The sequence below is a fragment of the Sinohyriopsis cumingii genome, chromosome 4, assembly GCF_028554795.1.
Source record: "Sinohyriopsis cumingii isolate HCF-2022 chromosome 4, ASM2855479v2, whole genome shotgun sequence".
Classification (NCBI taxonomy): Eukaryota; Metazoa; Mollusca; class Bivalvia; order Unionida; family Unionidae; genus Sinohyriopsis; species Sinohyriopsis cumingii.
Genome location: NC_142964.1, coordinates 95735291 through 95757282, shown reverse-complemented (window position 1 = coordinate 95757282; position 21992 = coordinate 95735291). Strand labels below are relative to the sequence as shown.

The 21992-nt window shown below is 35.0% G+C and overlaps 1 protein-coding gene across 8 annotated transcripts in view; it reads right to left on the bottom strand.

The window, feature by feature from the left end:
* LOC149801712 (phospholipid-transporting ATPase ID-like) overlaps positions 1-21992 on the bottom strand; it is a 246481-nt gene that overhangs the window by 46418 nt on the left and 178071 nt on the right. For all 8 annotated transcript variants that reach the window (XM_089955994.1, XM_089955993.1, XM_089955997.1 and 5 more), the window contains exons 9-15: positions 18662-18744; positions 16102-16349; positions 14846-15081; positions 9857-10019; positions 7463-7555; positions 6289-6454; positions 972-1051 (exon numbers count right to left, since the gene is read on the bottom strand). In XM_089955994.1, the coding sequence (XP_089812120.1) occupies positions 972-1051; positions 6289-6454; positions 7463-7555; positions 9857-10019; positions 14846-15081; positions 16102-16349; positions 18662-18744 (1069 nt within the window). The remainder of the gene's footprint in view (positions 1-971; positions 1052-6288; positions 6455-7462; positions 7556-9856; positions 10020-14845; positions 15082-16101; positions 16350-18661; positions 18745-21992) is intronic.

The following is a 21992-nucleotide window of genomic DNA, read 5'->3' as shown; positions in this document are numbered from 1 at the left end:
TTTAGACCCTAATAACTGTTCTTAAATCCGAAATGGACTTTTTCAAATGACATCTATTGAAAATTTATTTCGCTCTTAAAATGACAACAAATATGATAGGATTCAACAGAACATGAATGCATAAGATGGCAAATGATTTGTATATGACAGATGTGTTATGAAAGCAGTACAAGTTATTACAAAAGGCAGAACTATACACTCATGTTAAAGTTAAAATTTTATAACAGCTGTTAACAAAACATTTACCAAATACACCTTGATTTAAAAGAAGATGAAGAAATCCATTAAATTGAGCTACTGTATGAGTTGGACAGTTGTGAGCATCAGAAGTCTTGAAATAGTGGCTGTATACAACAGGTAATTTGTTACCAGGTCACCTGTTATACAGGTCTGACTCAATGTTTTCAGTATAACATTTTTAAGTCATCTTTTCTAACTATGATACACCATATCCAACATTTCAGGACTCAAGGTACTAATTTAGTTCCCATAGTAAACCTATGCAAACACCATGATATTAAAAATTCAATAACTTAAATTTCTGAGTGCTCATGATCAAACCTATATTTATCAGTTTCGAAGAACCCTGGATGACACCTTCTGTATACAGAGAAGGATATGAACCATGGCATTTTATGGATCTATGTGTGTTTGAAACAAGTGTTTTCAATTCCGCACCAAAGAGTCAGGTGTTAATTTCAGTAAAGAGTGTACCAAACTCAAGACTGTTAAAGAACTGAAATTCCATCAAGAAAACAATATCTCTATTTTTGTCAGTTACAACAAGGATAAGCTCTCAAAAGATTCTTTCTCCTACCAAATAACTTTCATTATTATCCAATCCTGGCCAGCCAAATCCATATATACTCTATTTTATGTTCACCCATTTCCAGACCATTCCCGTTTTTCCATAAAATTAGTACAGTGTCCTTCATCATCCACTCAACAGGATCAATCAACCATCAAAATACCTTAAAAACAAAACCAAAATTTCTTGTGGCAGACACAAGGGCACCCTCATCTGGAGACTGAGCTTGATACTCAAGGCCACCTAAAATAAAAAAAAATACATATTTTAGGTACTGTTTTCCTATTCTATTATTATATTTATAAAAAAAGGTTGAACAAGAGTCCAGGATTAACAATTACCAGATTATCAAGTTGGCTGCTGTGGCAGCTATACTGGATGTCTGAGCAGCAACGTTTTCATTTATGACTAACAAGACATTATAAGAAGTCTTTTAATGAAATTCTCATGATGGTATGACCATCAATTCAGGAGGAGAAGCATTAACAGGGTTTTCAAGAAGGTCACTGGTAACCATAAAGGAGACCAGATCGGCACCATTTTTATTTACAACCAAACATACATCATAAGAAGTCATTCAGTGAAAATCCTGTGTGAATATGACCATCCATTCAGGGGGAACAATAACCAATTATTGAAGATAGCTGCTGGATGTCTTAGCAGCACCATTTTCATTTAGGACCAACTAGACTTTGAGATGAATGTATACGGAAAGTTTCATGGCAATCCTTCATGTTGTTTAGGAGGAACAATCATAAACTTGTGCTAATGGATGTATGAATGATGGACAATAGGCCATCAAATACACTCTCCTGGTATTGGAAATAAATGCAATCAACAGTCTTTATTATTATGCATAGCCCTAAATGAGATATATTATACATTTCTGAACAAATTAATATAAATCATGGCAAAGCTACTTCTTCTGAACCAAAGGATATACTGACATTGGGTTTTCATTCAAACTTTTTATTATACCTAAATAACAGTAGCAGTGTCATAGATTGGTGCAAAGAATGTCACATGTCAGGGAACACTTCCCTTGTGTGATTTTGTCTCCCTCAACAAAGGCAAGACATTTGGAGGTTTGATCATCACCATTTTCAATTTTGACCAACTTTTGATATCATGGCAAGTCTTTTGGTGAAAACCCCCAGGACTAAATCATGATTTGAAAAGCAACAGCAGCTATAAATATGATTTCAAGATGAGTACCATGGTGGCTATAAATATGATTTCAAGATGAGTACCATGGTGGCTATATTGGATAATGAATCATCACCAATTTCATTTAGAATCAACTATGTATCATAAAAAGTCTTTCAATGAAAACCCCATGTTAATAAAATCATCAATTCAATGGCACCTATACTGAAAGTTTAAATGGCACCAATTTTATTATAGGATGTTAGTTTGGCACCACTGTCATTTAGGCAACCTGACACCATATGTAATCATTTTGTGAAAATTCCATGTTTCTACAGCCATCGGTTAAGAAGAATTAGCATCAACATGATTTTCAAGATGGCCACTCTATACTGGATGTCAATATGCATATATAGAATTTATCAGGATAATTTGGGTTATATGGTGCTGTTCCATGGCTGCCATGGTGCCCATAGTGATGTTAGATTGGCACAATTTTTATTTAGGAGAAATCAGACGTAAGAAGACCTTTGGTGAAAAAGCCATGTTGATACAACAATCCATTTAGTTGGAGTAGTGATGAAATGATTTTCAAGCTGGACCCTGTGAGGTACCATTTCATTTACAACCATCTAGACAGCTAAAAAGTCTTTTAGTGAAAACCCCATGTTGTCAAGATCAGTCATTCAGAAGGAGTTGCAGTAACAAGATTCTCCAGTTGGCCACTATTACAATCCATTCAAAAGATGAAGAAAAATAAATTTTCGAAAAGGTGGATATAATATGACCATTTTTGTTCAGGAATCAAACCTGTAACAAGACTTTTAAGATGGTCAACATAGTGGCCGTGTTAGGTATAAGTGGGGTATCATTTTCAATTAGGACCAACCAGACACTGGAATGAATGTGTGTGTAAACTTGTATTTATTTACTATCAGACAGAGGGACCACAACCTTAGATCTCTTGTGCCTGAAACTCAACAGGGTCACTCCTTGTTCCAAGAGCAAGCCAACCACAAAGTTTGGTAACCGTAGATGGTGGATAAGTACAATTATTTTGCAGAAACCAAACTGGAAACAGACTGACAATTGGTAGGTATAGTGGAAAATTTAATAAATGTAGAAGTGATATAATGGCATAGAGATCTAATCAAGTCATCTATATATTTCTATAAACATGCGGGCCAAATTTTAGTTCTCTATCTTAGATGGTGTTTGCAAAGAAGACAAGTACAGAAAGAGTACAGTGAACACCTGGCCAATGTTTAATAGGTGCCAGTTGGGCATGGTTGACTTTGAAGATTACTGACCAATGAATGCTGGTCAAGGTATGCAGTCTCAACTAAACTTACCATGCAGAAACAATTATTTTCTTATCAGAATGACTATGACTTTGATCTCTGACCTCTTTGACCTCAGGATCTATAAGTTTCTTTATTACTCTAAATGCAAACCACACAGAGTGCTTGGCCAAGGAACTAACTCCAAAATAGAAGTTATTCTGCAAAACCCATTTTTCTCTCAGCCACAATGATCCTGACTTCTGACTTTTGACTACTAAATCAACAGAACCCTTTCATACCCCAAGTGCAAACTCTTAAAAGAAACTCTGGTCATTATGCATGATGCAGAGCTAAAGTCAGTAAGCACAAGCAATTTTTCTTCTTTAAGTCACAATACCTTTGACTTTTGGCATTTTGACCTTAAAAACAACAAGCTCCTTTCCTACTAAATGTGTAATTCATCCATAAACTTTGGGGAGAATATAATTTGGCAAAAACTGCCCATAAAGTATTTTGTTTTTAATAAATTACAAAATGTTAAAAAATGTGCAAACAATGGAACAGACTACTGTAATGGTTTGAGAAATGAATAGTCATCTATATATGAAAACATATATACCTACAAAATTTCATTTGTCTACTTCAAGTGGATTTTGCTTAATCACACCAAACTAGTTTGGTGAAAAAGTCCAAATGTTCAAAACTGTGTTTAAAAAGATCTGAACAACTGCTATAATGGCCTGAAAATTGTATCACATCATATACCTATGACCATGATAAAGTGTGTACAATTTCTTGGCCTCATGTATAATGTATTTTGTGCTTCAAGCTAAAATGGATTATAGACAAATGAACAGACTTAAACATGTACATCACCAAAGCAATATGCCCCCTCATGCAATTTCCATAACATAAATATAAAATTCTTAACTTACTGGGTCAAACGTTATGTAAACTGCATTCTTAAAGATAAACCCTTAGCTTTTTACTAGTGGCTATCATAAAAAAGCTTATAAACTGATTTTAAATTTTTTTAACACTTGTCACAATGGGTAGAAGTCAATACAATCCGCCGGAATGTTTCTATTGTCAGCAGACAATAGCAGGGTATGTATTCTGGCTCCTTCTTCAGAAGGTATGCATGGATTTTGTATTTATGTATACTTCATGAGTGGCACAATACCACATCATCTCCAGGATATGTTCTATGTTTAATTTTCTGATTAGAGATCAAGTCAAATATGTTTTCCCACAGGTTGGTAAGGAAGTATCAATGCTTAAGAACAACCACCCCAATCCTGATTTAGATCAACCATATTCTAAGAAATATTCAAAACAAAGTTTGATTGAAACTGACTCAGCCATTCTAAAGAAGTCAAAAAAGAGTTTCCCCCGATTTCCAAGAAAACACACCATTTGATACAGACCAAGGAGAAGCTTACAGAGTCCAATGTCTGCAATATCATTGTTGACAGTTGGGAATTCAGGGCAACAGGTTGTTAGCATGTATGTTTTGCAGCACACTGTCAAAACTGAAGACAGTGGTGGATAAAGAATAGCTGTAGAAACCTGGGTGTTCAAATGGCATTTCAAAGCAACAAGCATATCATTAACTCAGTCAGACTGTGGTACAAGCCTGTCTGATGTCTGGGCTTTCTTTACTAGAGATCAACTCATGCCAGAACTGGTAAGAGGCCATAGTTAGCTTAAAATGTGTAGGCAGGAAGAATTCTTGAGGCAGAAGCATGAAAACCTTGTCAATTGATAAGCATAAGGCAGAGAATTTTCTGGGCATCATGAGATTAATAAGGGCAGATGGCTCTTAAATCTTCACAATGGAAGAGTGGGGTGATAGAAAAGCCTCATGTGAGAGTGCAATGACTGAGCATACAAAACAGGCCATGTGGGATGTTGGAATAAGTTTATCTCCTGCTGTTTGATGTATCAAAACCAATACCAAGCATCCAGGAATAGGGTGTTGCAAATCGGACCATATATTCAGAAGGAGTAACAATAACAAGATTTTCAAAATAACCTCATGGCTGCCATTTGGCTTTGAGACTGGCACAATTTTAATTTAGGAAATATTAGATATCACAATACATATTTTGGTAAAAGTCCATGTCAATATGGCCATCCATTTCTGAAAGTCTTAGAGTTGTGATAACATGATTGTCAAGATGGCCACCATGGTGGAAATGCTAGTTGTTATACTGACATTATTTTCATTTAGAATGAATCAGAAACCATAATAAGTCTTTTGGTGAAAACTCCATGCCAACAAGACTTTCCATCTAGAAGGAGAGGCAATATAAACTTAATATTGACTCATCTGAATTTTCATTTTGGATCAATTAGACATCATAAGTCATACTGAAAACCGAAAGTCAATATGATCATCGTTCTAAGAATAGTAATAATAGGATTTCATGATCTTTACCATGGTAGCCTTATTGGAGGTCAGATCAGTAATAAGTTCATTTAGGACCAACTAGACATCATAAGAAATCATCTGGAGAAGACACCGTATCAATGGGACTTTCTGTTTTGCATAAGTAGTGATAGCATTTCAAGAAATAAGGACGAAAAAGACATAATCAGAAGTCTTTTAGTGAAAACTGCATGTTGATATGACCATACTTTCACTAGTAGAAGTTATAATGAATCTTTAAAAGATGTCTGAGTTATGCCATTTTTGTTTAGTACCATCCAGAACTTAGAATGAATGTATGTACACTTTTATGCCAATCCAAGTAGCAGTAACATACTTGTGACCACAACAGTCTATCCCATGATGACCAATAAACCATGCACATGTTGACAAAATTCTAATAAATATTTTCTGGATAGTTTACAATTATCATGAATATCTTTCATATTAAAATCAGAGGAATTTAAAAGTGCTTTTGTTGTCACTAATTTCTTTTTGACAGCCCTAAAACATGCAAAAGTGTGACATCACAACCACAAATAATAATGTGATAACAAAATTATCAAATGTTGGATTGTTCTTCCCTAATTCAGCAATAAAGAAACTTTTTTCTTCCTCACCATCTTCCTTCTCTTCTGGCATAACTGTGTGGCATAGTGCCAACAATAAAAAGAACTGGTGCACTTTGGGATTTCCTCGTCTGACTTCATCCAGCAGTGTGTGATCAAAAAATTCAAAATTATTCTCAGAATAGGGATTTTCAGAGAAATCAACTTTCAAAGCCCCCTGAAAAAGAATAACATGAAATTGCACTTTTTTATTATCAAAAAAATAAATAAATTAGAACTACCAAGGAACAAAGATACCACATCAGCCTTCTTTTGTAACTTGAGTGCTGTACTTACCATGTCATATCAATGCATACAGTTAGATGACCCAGTATATGAAAGTACATGGGAAACTAAACTGAATGCAAAATGTAACCAGCATCACTTAAGAATGAAATGTATAGCACATTTATCAACTTCCAATAGGCTTGTTAAACCTCACCATGACACATCCACATATAAAGTTGTATGATCCTAAAATCTAAATTGCATGAGAAATTAACCAAAAGGAGTAAAACATCATTACCCGTACTTTATGTTCTTGCTATAAGTCAGGCTAAACTACAAACTACACAGACCATGATCTACCATCATATAATGCACATGTTTTTGTTGTTTGTTCTACTCCTAACAAACTGCATAGACCCATATCTCAGTCTATGCAGTCTGCGGTTGAATCTGATTTTTAAGCAAATATATATAGGAGGATGTGTTGGATGGATGAACAGATGAAAGATGGATGGAAGGAAGGACAAACAGAATAACAGATAGAAAAAAATGGGTAATGCCATATGTCTCTCCCATGTTCTTGACCAGGCAGAATAAATTCCATTTTAAAGATACTTTCATGCTATTATTTCAAACTTTAAATAAAATTATCATCTTGTTAATCTCATAACAACAAATATGATTTTAACAACCTGAGATAAACTTAAAATTCTGAATTAAAAAGGCCAAATCTTTAGAATTACTAATGACACATCTTTGGTTTTGGAGACATCAATATTTTAGAGATTGTGGTAGACAGAGTGAACAGTTTATCCTTTGTCCAATGATAGGAATTAATGTTTTGCTTTATCCTAACTAAATCTGTGTCCCAAAAACACACATGTTCGTATAACCAGAATAGAAATCACATTGAAAGTTTAAATAAAATGTTTTTTTGGGGGATTCAAAATATATTTACCTCATCTGGGACTGCAATAGGGTTTCCAAACTTATCTATAGGAGTCCCATATGACTTGCCATTAATTGAGCACTTCCTGAATTCCATTATGTTCTGTAATAAAATGCAAGAGGAAAAAATAAAACTATGAGGCAAGTGATAAATAAAAAGTTACATGAGTTCATCATAAATAAATTAAATCAAATAAGTTGAATAATTTTTATCTCTTGGATGTCTTGGCTAGATAAGGATTGCAATTATTCAACAAGCTTCAATAATTTCATTTAAAATTAGTAAAAACTGGGTTGCCATCAAAATTACATTAATTCTCTCAAATCATATCCATAATCAAACTAAAGATTGAGAGACCAATTAATTTGGTTCGTTTTCTCATTTCATATCGTTACTTACTAAGACCATGGGCAATCAAGATGTAAAACTCCTGTCAATGGAAATCAATTTTACATAGTAAAATATGTTTCTTCAAGAATACTTACTTTTGCTGGACTTGCAAGGTAGTAGTAGTTCCCCTAAGATATTATGAATGTATTTGAAGAAGAATCATGAAATTCTTGAAACCAAACTCTGTTAAGGTCTCATCAATATAAACCAGTATTCCAAATCTGGTTGAAATAAAGCAGTCTTTGGTAAAGTAAGATCGAGAAACAACATTAGGAGGACAAGCAATCAGGTAATAACCCTCTAGGTGATTAACTGGACGACTGAAAAACACATTATGTTGATGTCTGATCTGTATAGAGCTACTAAGCAGATCTAGTTAAAATCTAACTATTCCCAACAAAGTTATCTTGTGGAAACCAAATTTTGTTGAGCTGATAACTCTAATAAATAGACCTTTAAAATTTTCACTTTATGCAACCAACATTATATTAAAGCAGCAATTTTTGAGAAACTCTGACAAGAACTATAGCTATTATATTGACAAGAACTATAGCTATTAGCTACAGGAGCAGTGAAAAGAACTCTGCTTGCTACAATTTGCTCTCAGGACCTTAAACACAAGAATTTTGGGGGTACAAAAATACACCAATAACAAGAGTCCTTCAAAAGGACTAATGCTCTATTGGCAGAAAAGAATTTTCAGGAATTCAAGAAAAGACCACTTCTTCCTTTCAACTGCAAAGTGCTGAAACTATTTTTGATATTCTTGAGTCATAACAAGATTTTCAAACTAGGTGCTGTGGTGGACATACTGAATGTCAACTTGGCACCATTTTCATTTAGGACCATTAAGGCATCATAAGAAGTCTTCTGGTGGAAACTCCATGTTGAAATGACCAATGTTGGAGAAGAAACAATAAAAAAATATTTTCAAGATGAATGCCATGGTGGCCATATTCAATATCAAATTGGCATCATTTCTATTTACCACCAAGCAGACATCATAACATTTTTTTGGGTGAAAGCAAAATGCTGAAGTAGGGATGACAAAATTTTAAAGATAGCCATTGTGGCAGTCATATTATAAGTCAGGTTGGCACCATTTTCATTTATGACCAACTAGACTTAAGAAGTCCTTCAATGAAACTCCCATGCAAATATGACCATTCATACAGGTTTGCTATTCTGAAAAAATGCCAAGAACAGCATGGTTATTGCTATACACGGAACATACTGTACAAGTTCAACAATAAGGTCAATGTAACCTAGATAAAAATCAAATACAAATTTAATGAAAAGAGATAGGCCTAAGTATCTATATAAATTTCATCTGGATCTGCTTTTCATCAGGATCTGCATTATTCTTCATCTAAGTCACCATATCATGTCTTTACTATCATGGCTCTCAAGAGTATTTCAACCAAGCTGTCAGTTGAAAATATCCGAGTACAATAAAGGTTACAATAAGCTGTCAGCTTCAACTCATAAAAAACTTATTAGTCAACAGAGGTAATGAAGCTTCTGTATCGTGAAGTAGTATTTTTGTAAGCAATGTTGATTAAGCCCTGGACAACAGACATGGGCAAAAGTTTTGGTGCTTGATACATATTCATCCCAAGACTGAAGACCACTTTGTAACCTTGACAGCAAGAAATAAAAAAGTTACTGAACTGTAGCAAAGACAAATATGCTGAAGAAACCCTGGACAGTAGGTCATAGTGACACACTTTGGAAGTGTGACACTCCTTCATTCAAAGATGCACTCAAATTACAAGTTTGGTCCTAATAGCTGAATAAAAATAAAAGTTACAGACAGAACAAGGAGAATGGAGGCAATATCGATGGATGCCAAGATGCACAGACAGATGAATAAAGTGAACCATGTATAACACTTGCTCCTCAAAGCAGGCATACCATTATGTAAAGTTGGATTGTAATATTCGTTCCGGGTACCTTGTACTTGTTGGCTGGGTGAGACTGTAATATTCATTCAAGATATATTGTCCTCCTTACCTGGGTGAGAGTTCCAGTTTTATCTGAGAAGATATACTCTATTTGTCCCAGCTCCTCATTTAATGTTGTAGTCCGAGCTCTGGCAGGTGTGTCTTTCTTTTTGTAGTACATTTTATTGTCCCAATTTATCCACAGACTGTTGAAAAGACGGATTATCTCTACACTGTAAAGGAAAGGAAAATGTTGAGTTCATAACTGTTACCACCATTCACGTTACTGGTAAATCAATACAATTCATACTGTAAAGCAAATATCTTTAGCACTATTATATTGCTTTAATGTAGCTTTATAAAGTTTTAAATTTTTTTAGGGAGATCTAATTGTGACAGATTGTAAGATATTATTTTATATTTTGATAGGTTGTCCAGTTCACTTTTCAAGATTTCAATTTTAAATTTTATGTCATTTTAAAAATTCTTCCCTCAAAAAATACAGCCATTTATGATAACCTAGCATGCTCCTATTTAACTTAAATGTTCATTATAACTTGTTTTTGTCTTTAATAATTCTCCTCTATGTAATTCATCAGTTCCAACTGACAAGGCCAAAGGCCTGCATGTTGAGTCCACTATCAAAGCATTGCTGTAAAACATGGTAGACTGGCCCAAGGTCTAAAGGTTGAGAGCATGTCACAGAATGAATTGTCTTTGCTTCGAAATGCAGCTTCCCAAGTATGAAGAAAACCAATTAATGGAAACTGAAAAAGCTTAAACAAAAACCTTCATGTAAATTTTCTTTTACTGTAACCTTGACCCCAGAGTCCAAGGGGCAAGCACACATCACAGAATGAACTGTCAAAACATCATTATGATTCAGACCAAAGTATGAAGAAAATCCATGAAGTGGTTTGAAAATATAAGCCAGTAAAATAGAAATCAACCAAAACCGTAACACAAATTGTCTAAAACTACAACCTTGACTCCAAGGTCATAGAGGCAAGTAATCATGTCACATAATGAATCATCTTAGCATCATAAAGATTCAAACCAAGTATAATGAGAAACTAACATGGGATTTAGAGACACATGCAAATGAAAAACTTTAACCAAAACCTCAGCTGTTGATGATGATTAAAATAGCTCACAATGGGTTGACCCTAGTTGGTACAGATACAACTGAAGACTGAGGGGCAAAAGCACCATGCAGTATGGAATGGATAAATTCCATTGGGACAATGAATCCATTAGGACCAAAAGCCTGCCTAAAATGTGGCAGACCTGAATATGAATTTACAGACAAACACACCTCTTAAGAAAATCCAAAATGAAAGGCAGAGGTATGAGGACTTGCCTACTAAAGTAAATACTACCAGTCAAGGTGTATGAAACAATGAAAGTGCCCTATCAAGATAACATCTCCCACAGCAATTTAAAGGCATTTGCTATGGCCTTCAATTTCAGTTGAAAATACATGAAGCACTCCTATTGAGGCCAAACCCATTACAATTGAAAGGTGATCAGGAGCTAGACACTGCAGCCATCTCACTTGAAAAGAGCAGGAGGTGGGCCCTGTGGCCAGATCATGATTTCAACAGTTGTTCCTTCAGTCCGATACCCACTGAGTGCTGGGACAGATTCACCATTTTCATTTCCAACAGTTTTTCCTTCGATGAGATACCATCTATGTACTGGGGGAGGTCCACTATTTTGCTTAGACTAAACTTCATATAGTTTCAAACTCTGATCACTGGGTCAGGAAGGCAGGATATCAGTCATCAGTGATAAAAGAGGGTAATTCACGGGGGGGTGGGGGGGTGTCTCATCAATCAGCAGCATACATTGAAAAAGTTTGCAGCTACCATTATGAAGAGGCAAATAGATTACCAAGTCATGATTCAACCATCTAAGCTGAGGATGGACACCAATGAGAAGATCAAGGGGAAGTACTTTGGACGACTCAAGGAACTAATTAAACTATTCTGTTAAACATTTTGAAACACCATCTGAATTGGTGTGTGAGACATCCACAGTGGCAAAGATAACCAGATTTCCTCTAAATGGGAGAGGTGTTTGCCTGCAAAGATTCAGTCATTTGAAACTTGGCAAAAGAGGCAGTGTCGGTAGTGATACTAATGATGTCTACATCTTTAGGACTACATTTCTTGGCTCTCATAAGCTAGTGTCAATTAAATGGCTGTGACAGTCACCCATTTTTCCTTAGATCTTTGTGAGCACACATCACATGTTTGGTTGAACTGCACAACTAAAACAGCTGGATAATTATCCCAACTAAATGTAATGCTTGCACACTACACACTTAATCCTGCCTATTGTTGTTATTACCCATAAATTCGAGAACAATGACATATACAAGTGAAATTAAATCAAACATTATGCTTAAATATAATGTGGATACAATCAATCAAGATACATATCTGAGAAAATTAAGAAATTATCATATTACATTGAATAAATGGTCATTTATCTGACATTTATTTATGTAATTTACATGAAGCACAGAGTTTAATTGTTAGTGCTAAGACCATTTTACGATGAAGTCAGATAACTGAGTGCAAAATATTCATCTTGGATGAAGACAGAGTAACATTTGAAAAGAAAACAGAGTAAACTTTCCTGAGGTGAAAAAACTCCATGAAATGCATGAAAAGGCACAAAGCTGATTTATTAGATGTCATAAAGAGTATGATCAAGGAGCACAAACTGATATAGTCACAAACAACTGATGGGATTTGGCACCATAACCCTTAACCCATGTGGAGACAACTCTAATCCAACTTCTTCTTAGGCGAGCAGATGACCTTTCAGTACATCTGTTACTAAAACAGGGAACATCTTTAACTTTGGATGGTTGACTTCTTAAGTACTGGATGTACTACCATATTTGATGAAGACATTTTATCTCTTATATCATTCATACAACCCTGAAAATATGTTATGCTAGCTAAGTGAAAACCTGCATACAAAGCACATGTTCCTAAACTTTAAAAATGATATGTATTCTTAGACTTCTGATCATCATTGGCAATTCTGGTGACGTGCCAACCCCATGATTAACAGTCATCTACTCTGGCACGTGGTTAACTCAGAGATTACTGACCAATGTGCCCCAGTGACCTGGACCATTGGTCAAGGTATGCAGTCTTCAAGTAAATTTACTACATAGAAACCATTATTTTCTTACCAGCCATAAAAGATTTTCGATTTTGAATGTTTTTATATAGCATTAAGTACATATTGCAAGAAAGAAGCAGTGTATTTTTTATTTTTGTTTTTAAATGTTTGCATAGTTATCTGTTTAGGAGAAGCTACTGTTAGAAGATTTTTCAAATTTTGGGAGGACAAATTGCCATCATTTTCGCTTAGCATATAGTGAAAAGTGTTCTAAGTAAAATAAAGCATAAATGTGAATATCCCTTCAAGGAAAGTAGTAATAACAAGATTTCAAGATGGTCACCACTGATCAGTATTTTTATTCAGGATCAACAAGATATCATAAAATGTCTTTCTGTAAAAACCCAATGCTTAAAAAGCGTCTGTTCAGGATCTATTACAATAATGTAAATATGATTACCATGGCAGCCAAACTGTTGTTATGATCAGCGACCAACATTTAGAACCTTGTAGAAATTCATTAGAAGTCTTTTAGTGAAACCCCGAGTTGGTAAGGTCATCCATTCAAGCAAAAAGCAGTAATAATATTATTTTAAAGATGGCCACCATGGCCATGGAAATTGCCGTCTGATTATCACCGTCTGCTTAGGACTATGACCAACTAGACATCATAAAAAAATCTTACAGGATGACCCAGGGATAATATTTAGCATAAACTAAAGATCATAGAAAGTCTTTTTGTGAAAGCATCATTTCAGCAAGATTATCCATCCAGGAGGAGCAGCAATAACAACATTTTCAAGATGGCCACCATGTTGAGGTTATAAAGAATGTCAGATCAGCACCATTTTCATTTATGACCTACCATACATAAGAAATCCTGTCTGGGAAACCCTGGTATGACCAGCTGCTCTTTTGGAGTAGTAATAACAGGATTTTCAAGATGGTCACCCCAGTGGCTCACGCTGGCTCTTGAAGGGCACGGTTGTTCACAACTTCTAAACATCCTGGTAAGAACTCAATAAATTTAACTCAACATCTGTTCAGTTATGACTCAATTATGTATTGTTCCCCCGTCATCAAGTGGAGGCTGCAAATTTCCAGTTCTTCTCCGACTTTAATCAATATTTGCAAAATCAAAGGGCTTTTCATGGTTGGGAAGAAACCTATTCTTTCTTGAAACTTTTTCCAGGTTTTCAAAGTAGCACAGGAACCTGCATAATTGGGCATCTTATCAAGAATAAGAATCAAGTACATACTGCAAGAAAGAAGCAGTGTATGTATATTTCCATGGCCATATTCCAAGCTGTATAACAGGAGTAGTGATAACAATCTTGTGCTAGTGGAGAGATGACAGAATGATGACAGGCAACAGGCTTCACATCGGCTCTTCTAATCTATGACCAGTAGTGCTAAAAAACCTTTTTCCTCTATCAGACAAAGTGACACTGACTTTTGCCCCTTTGATAAAAAAAATCAAAAGCTTCTTTCTTCATTCTCACCCAAACTTGTATTCAAACTCTGGTGAAGGTAAATGGTTGAAAACTGAAATTCTGCAGAAACCATTTTTCTTCATTCATTCAATTAAACCCCAAATCAAAAGGCTTCTTTCTTACCCCAAGTGCAAGCCATCCAATAAAGTCTAGGTTTGTGATGCAAAACTAACGTTAGAGTGCAGAAACCATTCTTCATCTGTCAGTCAGTGACTCTGATCCTTAACCCCAAAACCCACTTTTTCCAGACCCCAAAGTACAAGCCTTCCACAAAATCTGGTAACTTTAGATATTGGAGAACTTAAAATTAGTGTGTGGAATTGCAAAAGGGAACTAACAGACAAATGGGCACCATAACATAATAAGCTCTGCCTTATGTTATACAAATAATATCAATCTAGAGATATTTTCCTTGGAATACACACCTGACATACAGTGAAATAGGCACTACAGTGTTCAGGATGATGATATATGAGAAAAACACCAGAAGTGAAATCACAGTGGCACCCTCTGCCATGGTTCCAGGTTTTGTTCCCTGACTGGTGTTAGGAACAAAGGATTCCCATGGGAGATAAACCTGGAATCTGTATCCTAGCAATGTCTCCCATATTCCACATGCAATTGTACACCCTAGGCCCATGGATAAAAGGAATATAAAAATCTGAAAGAGAGGACAAAAAATCATTTCAAGTACAGTTCTCATTTTCACCTAATGCTCTTTCACAAATGAATCTTTCTGCCAATAATATTTTCTACACAAATTATTTTGTTCCTCATCATTCCCCATTAATCTTGTTTCCACCTTACAATCTTTCATAAAATCCTCTTCATGAATCCTGTTAATTTGTTGGCTAGCAAAATCTGCATACAGTGGATAGATGAATATATTTTTTAAACCTTACAAATTATAAATAGATAACTAATGTAATAAACTAGATGATACATCATGTAAATCTCTTCAATAAGAAGGATACAAAAGTGGAAAACAGACGAAGAAAAACTCAAAAAATTTTAAAGTCTTAATGTTCATTCATTTAACAACAGGCAAGAAACTTTCTGTCCATCCAAGTAATGTAACAGACAACTCAATGATAATCAGGGGTTATGTGGATGCTTATATTGTCTGTGACTGACATTTTTAATAGCTTTCAGTTTACATATGCGTGACAGAAAGTATCAGCATATTTGGATATAAGCTTTATATTAGTATAATACACAAGTTATAGTTGAATACACTAATGTAGTACATTTAAGGCTTTCAAAACCTTAGACACAGACATTACTGCAAATGATAATGGAAAAACTGATACCTAGGTCTCAACATTTAGAGACAAAAAAGCAAACAAGAATTATTATCATGTGTAATTTTCATAGTGACTAATTTTGTTCAAAGACATTAAAGCACATGATATTAAATGAATCCAGGCCCTGTGTTCTTGAATCATTTGAATAAGAACCTCAAGCAAGCTCAAAATATCAAAATTGTATAGGATATATCTAGTAAGTTTACATAATCGAAATACTGTATACAAACAGAAGAACAAAGTTGAGAAGATTCTATAAGTTCCATGATTCTAAATTCATTCTAATCCCAGTGACAAAAAGGTAAGTTTCTCAACTCAAGCTGAATCATGTTTAAAAAGTTTCAAAACTGTAAGGCTGGAATGCCTGTCATACTAACCCCGATAATAAGTACATTCATCAATCTATCAATATTGGTCCTTTTAAAAACAGTCTTGCCACTGTTCATCATCAGCTTTGTGTCTTTGCCAGCAAATATCACAAGGCCATAGCACCATTTTGTGTTGCGAAGCACACAACCACGAAGTAATAATTTATCATTGTCCAGGGAGTACTGGTTATCCTTCCATTTCATCCTTCCCTCAAACTTGCTGAGACGGTTGTTTGGAGGCTCACACACAAGCTCAGCTGGAAATATAGATAGAATTTTTTTATCCTATTACAATGTATGTATTTTTGCAACAAAATAATGTGAATTCACTACTTTGGTGGGGTACTAATTTTCATGGATTTTATATTTGCATCAAATCATGAAGTTAATCCGGTGCAAACAAAAGAATCTCATCCCCATTCACTAATTTAATTACAGATAAAAATATCTTTTTTTCTCACCCCCCCCCCAATTAATAACTACAAAGATAAAGGAAGGACAGTATTTTACTTTATCCATGTCAAATTATCATCCAACTCCAGACATATTACACCAAAACCTGACCTCAAATTCAAACAACTTCCCATTTTGAGATTTTGTGTCAGAAATAAAAATGTCTTTATATTATGAATGACTTTTCTGAGTGGTTCTCAGTAAAAAATGCAAATCTCAAACTCAAGGTATGAGTTTTCTAATCTAAAGGTCAGCAGTGGTGATTTGTATATCATAAATAAAATGAATAATACAGACCCTGATATGACAACACACTATGCCACTGGAGATTCAAGCTAGGCTCTTTGCTGCTAAGTGTAACTTACAGTATATTCATATAAATGCAACATAAAAGTAATCGAAACTGACTTTAACTACTGCTTTTTTGTATAATACTGTATTTTCTTAAAACCTATTCATTTTTGTAGAATTGGTACCCTTAATACACCTCTCCCTTCATAACTTGTACACAGGGTCCAACAACACAGACCATGGCATAAGGGAAGAAATTACAGAGGGACCTCTGAAAAATTAAGGGAATGGACATCAGCAGAGTGAAGGGGTTAATACAGAAAATATGATTTTTACTAAAGGTTGCAAATTTCATATTGATGATGAAAATGTCTAGGGACTAAATGCCATTTTCAACTACAAAATGAACAACATATCAAAGTTTCATTAACTACTATTCACTTATAAGTCAAGTCAAACTAAGCGGTTGCTGTCAGATCTTCACGTAGGAAAGTGGAGATCTGATTTTAATCAGATTGAGATGCACAAGTAGGTCTGAGATCATTCACCTGGCTGATAAATGCCTAATAACCTAATGCAAAAGCCACATCTCGGTCAGTAAGATGCTTTCTGCAGAAATTTCTTCCAATGCTTATGCCTACGTAAGTTATGAAAACAACAATTTTTTCAAGATTTCTCTAGTTCTCACTTCATCCATACTTGATGGAAGACCAACATCATTTGTCCAATACTGAAAGGTCCCTATGCTTGGATGCTATGCCTGGATGCTTGATGACAAAACTGGACAAATCCTGTTCAGCTTTATTTTAAAGCTAAAGTTGTGCAAATGTGTTTCTACTTTCAGTGATGGATTGGTATCATATGTACAAACTTGAAAGTCAATGCCACAATGCTTTCTGTCATATATTTTTGGTCAAATTCAATTGAGTGGTTTTGAGAAATCATTTAAATATTTTTCTACTTTTAGTAATGTCTGAAGCCTCATTTCCCTACTGACAGCCTCACTCTGTGGGCCTCTTGCACTCCATTACAGTCATGACTAGAATTAACTGGAAAGTGGTTTCAGCAAAATTTCTAAGTCTATTAACTAGCATATAACTACTCTGCTTTTGGAATGTTGTGATGGTAGTCTTCATAATTAAAACAGGATTTAATTCTTTATATACACACTTGTACACAATGAATATAACTGTGATAAAAATTAATTAAGATTACAACTGCCATGAAACTTTCCCCTCTCTATCTTGCTCTCCACTGCTAACATAACAACTCACAAAAGCTACACAAAAATACCACTCGGAATGCACACAATCTTATGCACCAAGATATTATTATTTCATCCAAGGCATATATGCAGGCAAACATACATGTGCACACATACACATACTCAAACACAAAAGCATGCATGCATTTGCATATACACACATGTATATTCACATACATAAATTAATTTATAACAACAGAAGTCATTCTAAGTTCTTTTAATGCATTAATGTAAGCATCTGAATTTCTTTAATTGCACTGTCAACTCAGCAATGAAAATAATAGTGCAGACTCAGCAATGAAATAATAGTGCGGCATCTAAATTTGAATACTTATAGTTTCATGAGTCTTAAGGGCACTTTTAAGACATTACTGGCTATACCCTGCAGAGAAAATGGAAGCCAAGCGCCCTTCCCCAAGGACACAATGAGGCAGCAGAACCAGGCTGACCTGGACAGGTATTAAACTCATGACCACTAGAAATACGAGTCAAAACACTCTACCAACTGAAATAACATGGCTATGGTATCTAGACAGATGTTTTCATGCTTCTCAAACCAACCTTTGAATTTTCCAATGAGATCTTCATTATCGCCCATTGCAGCTGTGTCCATTAAGGCTTGGCGTACTTTGAGATTTGTTTCCCTGGAAAGAAAAAAATGAAGACATTTTTTTCATGCTGTTCATTAGCTTGATTTGCATAAGAAATAACTACAACCATCATGATTACTTGTATTGGTATAACAATTTCATTAAGTATATAATTTTTTGCTTTGTAATGGTTTTTTTGGGGAGGTGGTAAACTATTTTTATTATCTAATACTTTCCTACTTACTTGCATTGCTATATATTTTCCTGGCATAAGTCCTCAGTTTTAGGAGATTATTCCTTCCTACAATTAGTAACTGGAGGTCTAGCATAAAAAACATTATCACAGTCTGATACCTTAGTCAAGGTGGCATTTATAATATCAGCCAAATTAGAATTATTAAAAAACGTCAAAGATGTAGCAATAACCCTGACCTCATGGGTTTTAAATTTCATGAAAGAAATGTCTCCAATGGTGAAAGCTTGATAAGTTCTTTTAATAATCCAAACAATCCACCTTGAAACAGTGGCTGCAGAAATATCTGAGGTACCTTTGAGAAAGAAAAAGATGCTTACAACCTTTTCTTTTCTGATTTAAATAGATAGAAACATAAAGCTCTAACTGAACAAAGGAGTCTCTCTTGACCATTCCCTGCATAGATACCTCTGAGAATCCGATTTAAAAAAGAACAGGAGATACTGAAGACAGCTGATAAGAGCTTGGTACCACAACAAAAATTTTTGTATCTCAATATCTCTGAATGTTTAGTGATATACAGTAGTCCCCCTCTTGAATGGCCCCCCCCCCCGACCAGCGGCCACCCACTCCTTATGGCCAGAATCCGTTGGCACCGACGAGTTTGTGTTCAAAAGTACCCCTTGCGAAAGGCCACCCGGCTAACGCAACCAGCATATTAGTGCAATAATATAAAATTTACCCCTCACAAGTGGCCGCATTTTATTTGAATAAGTATCCAGAACCAGTATTTTATTCATAACGTGTGTTAAGTAACCCGATTTCTGTTTCCCGATGTCAGGTTTTCATTACTGAAAGAAGTGTTTTGTAAAGAACATGTACCACTAAGGCTAATATTATATCATTTACGCCTCACGAGAAGCCAAATTTATTCCATAAAAACTGAGAAAGACTCAAATTTTAATCCATACAAAAGGGCAAGTACATGTAATCCAATTAGCCTAATTGCTGTGTTATCATAAGATGTCCAGTTTAGTCACTCTGCTAATTGTTAAGATTACAATTATTGAACAGTAGTAACAGCTGAGAAGTGGCAGTATCGATGTACAATACCCAATTCTGCAGGAAAATGGTTTGATAGCCTTTATAGCTTCCCTTAGTAAGATGTTGAGCTTGTTCACTTTGATAATTAGTGGCTATTACTACTGACAATAATTGTCAAAATTACGAATCCTAGCGGCCGCGAGGTCAAATCTGCGTGATGTTAATGGTACATATCGAAGCCGTTTTGGCTTCTCTCACTTAGTGTAAAGAAATGTATAAAAACAATAGGGTACCAGACTGCGACTAATGAATCATGTGACAAGATCACTTCCTTTAAAAACACACGGCAATTTGTTTAGATGCATACAAAATTGTTTATCAGTATTGTAGTTGGCAACACGAATTACTTACTGTAAAAAGATCAACATGTCATCGAGGAAAAGAAAAATTCTCAGTTTAGAAGAGAAAGTGAAAGTAATTCAACTGAATGGGGGGGGGGTTTGAGGATCCTTGCAGAAAACTAATGTCGGAAAGACTCAGATAAACAATATCATGAAAGATAATGAAACAATTCCTGATTTGAATGACAAGAAGAAGCAACAATTTTGTCAGTTGAATTGGGATATGACGACTTTACCGCAAGTAACAGATGGTTGCACAGATTTCAAGTGCAACACAATATTAAGTGTTCTGTCCTTAGTGGAGAATCAGCTGATGTTAATAATGAAGTTGTTGAAAACTGGAACAAAAGACTAAACAATATATGCAGGGGATATGACAGCAAGGATATTTTTAATTGTGACGAGTGGTTTGTTTTTTAGACTGTTACCAACAAAGTGACAGATGATGTGATCTGTAACATAATTATAAAGACAGTTTTAAAACTATATCAATGGTTATTCATAGCATTCTTTTGAAAATGATTACAGTTTGTTTTACATTTATTTCACAACATGCATGTGATTTTTTAATGAAAATATTAAATGTTTTAAAATTAAATGTACTTGTGACTTTCTTTATATGTATTTACTATTCGGATTTGTCATCCCCCTCTAGAAAGGCCACCCTCATTATAAGGCCACTTCCAAGCTGCATTAGGGGTGGCCTTATAAGAGGGGGACTACTGTACTGCATTTATATTATAGACCAACAATTCAATGTTTTGGGACAGGGGTCTGACATGTTTGTGTTTTAATTTCCATCTGTTAATAGCTAAAAAATACCATGCCCAGATTTACAGCAAAAACAAAACTATATTATATACTGTGTTATATCTACGATTGTTGACATGAAGAGAAGATTCTTCCTTAGACCACAGGCCCTGCAGGACTACTACCTCAGGCTCTAGGTGAGTTCTTTGGCCTAAATCTAGGAAGGAGTGAGGTAACTCGGAATCACTGATCTATCCTGATTTTTGGATCAGGGAGATCTGAATAGAGTGAGTGGGTATCGTTGTGAAAAGTCACTAGTTTGACAGAAACATGAACTGGGGAGGCCACATAGAAGCCATCCTAGGGGAAATCTGTCTGCTGCCACATTAAGAATCCAAATTAGGGATGGGTGAAGACATACAGACAACCAAGTCTTCTCATCCAGTCTTGCTTTGAGAACAAGTATTTGTGAGAGTCTGTTGGGAAGAACATGGATTAATTTGCATTTAAATTCTGAGAAGCATAAAAGTTTCATGCTTTAATCTCAAATGGCTCAAAAATTACACAGCAGTAAGAAAAGTGCAATGAAAGTAGGAAAATATCAAGACATGACCTTCAGCTTACAGACATTACCCCAAATGTGGCATGCAACACACCTTCTAGTCATGCAAAAGTATAAAAAACTTCATCCTTTGTCATGCATAATTAATTTATATTATGTACCTGACTTTTATCATGTCTGTGACTGGTGATTGTGAAAATGGATTTTTGCTTACCTGATTTTTGTTATGATTCTAAGAAGTAAAGAAGTGATTTACATAAATTTGAATTTAAGGTCTAACCTTGTTTATGAGCTTAGAAGGTTCTGGAAGCAAACTTGTTTATAGTTTGGTGTAATTTTCCATTATGATGAC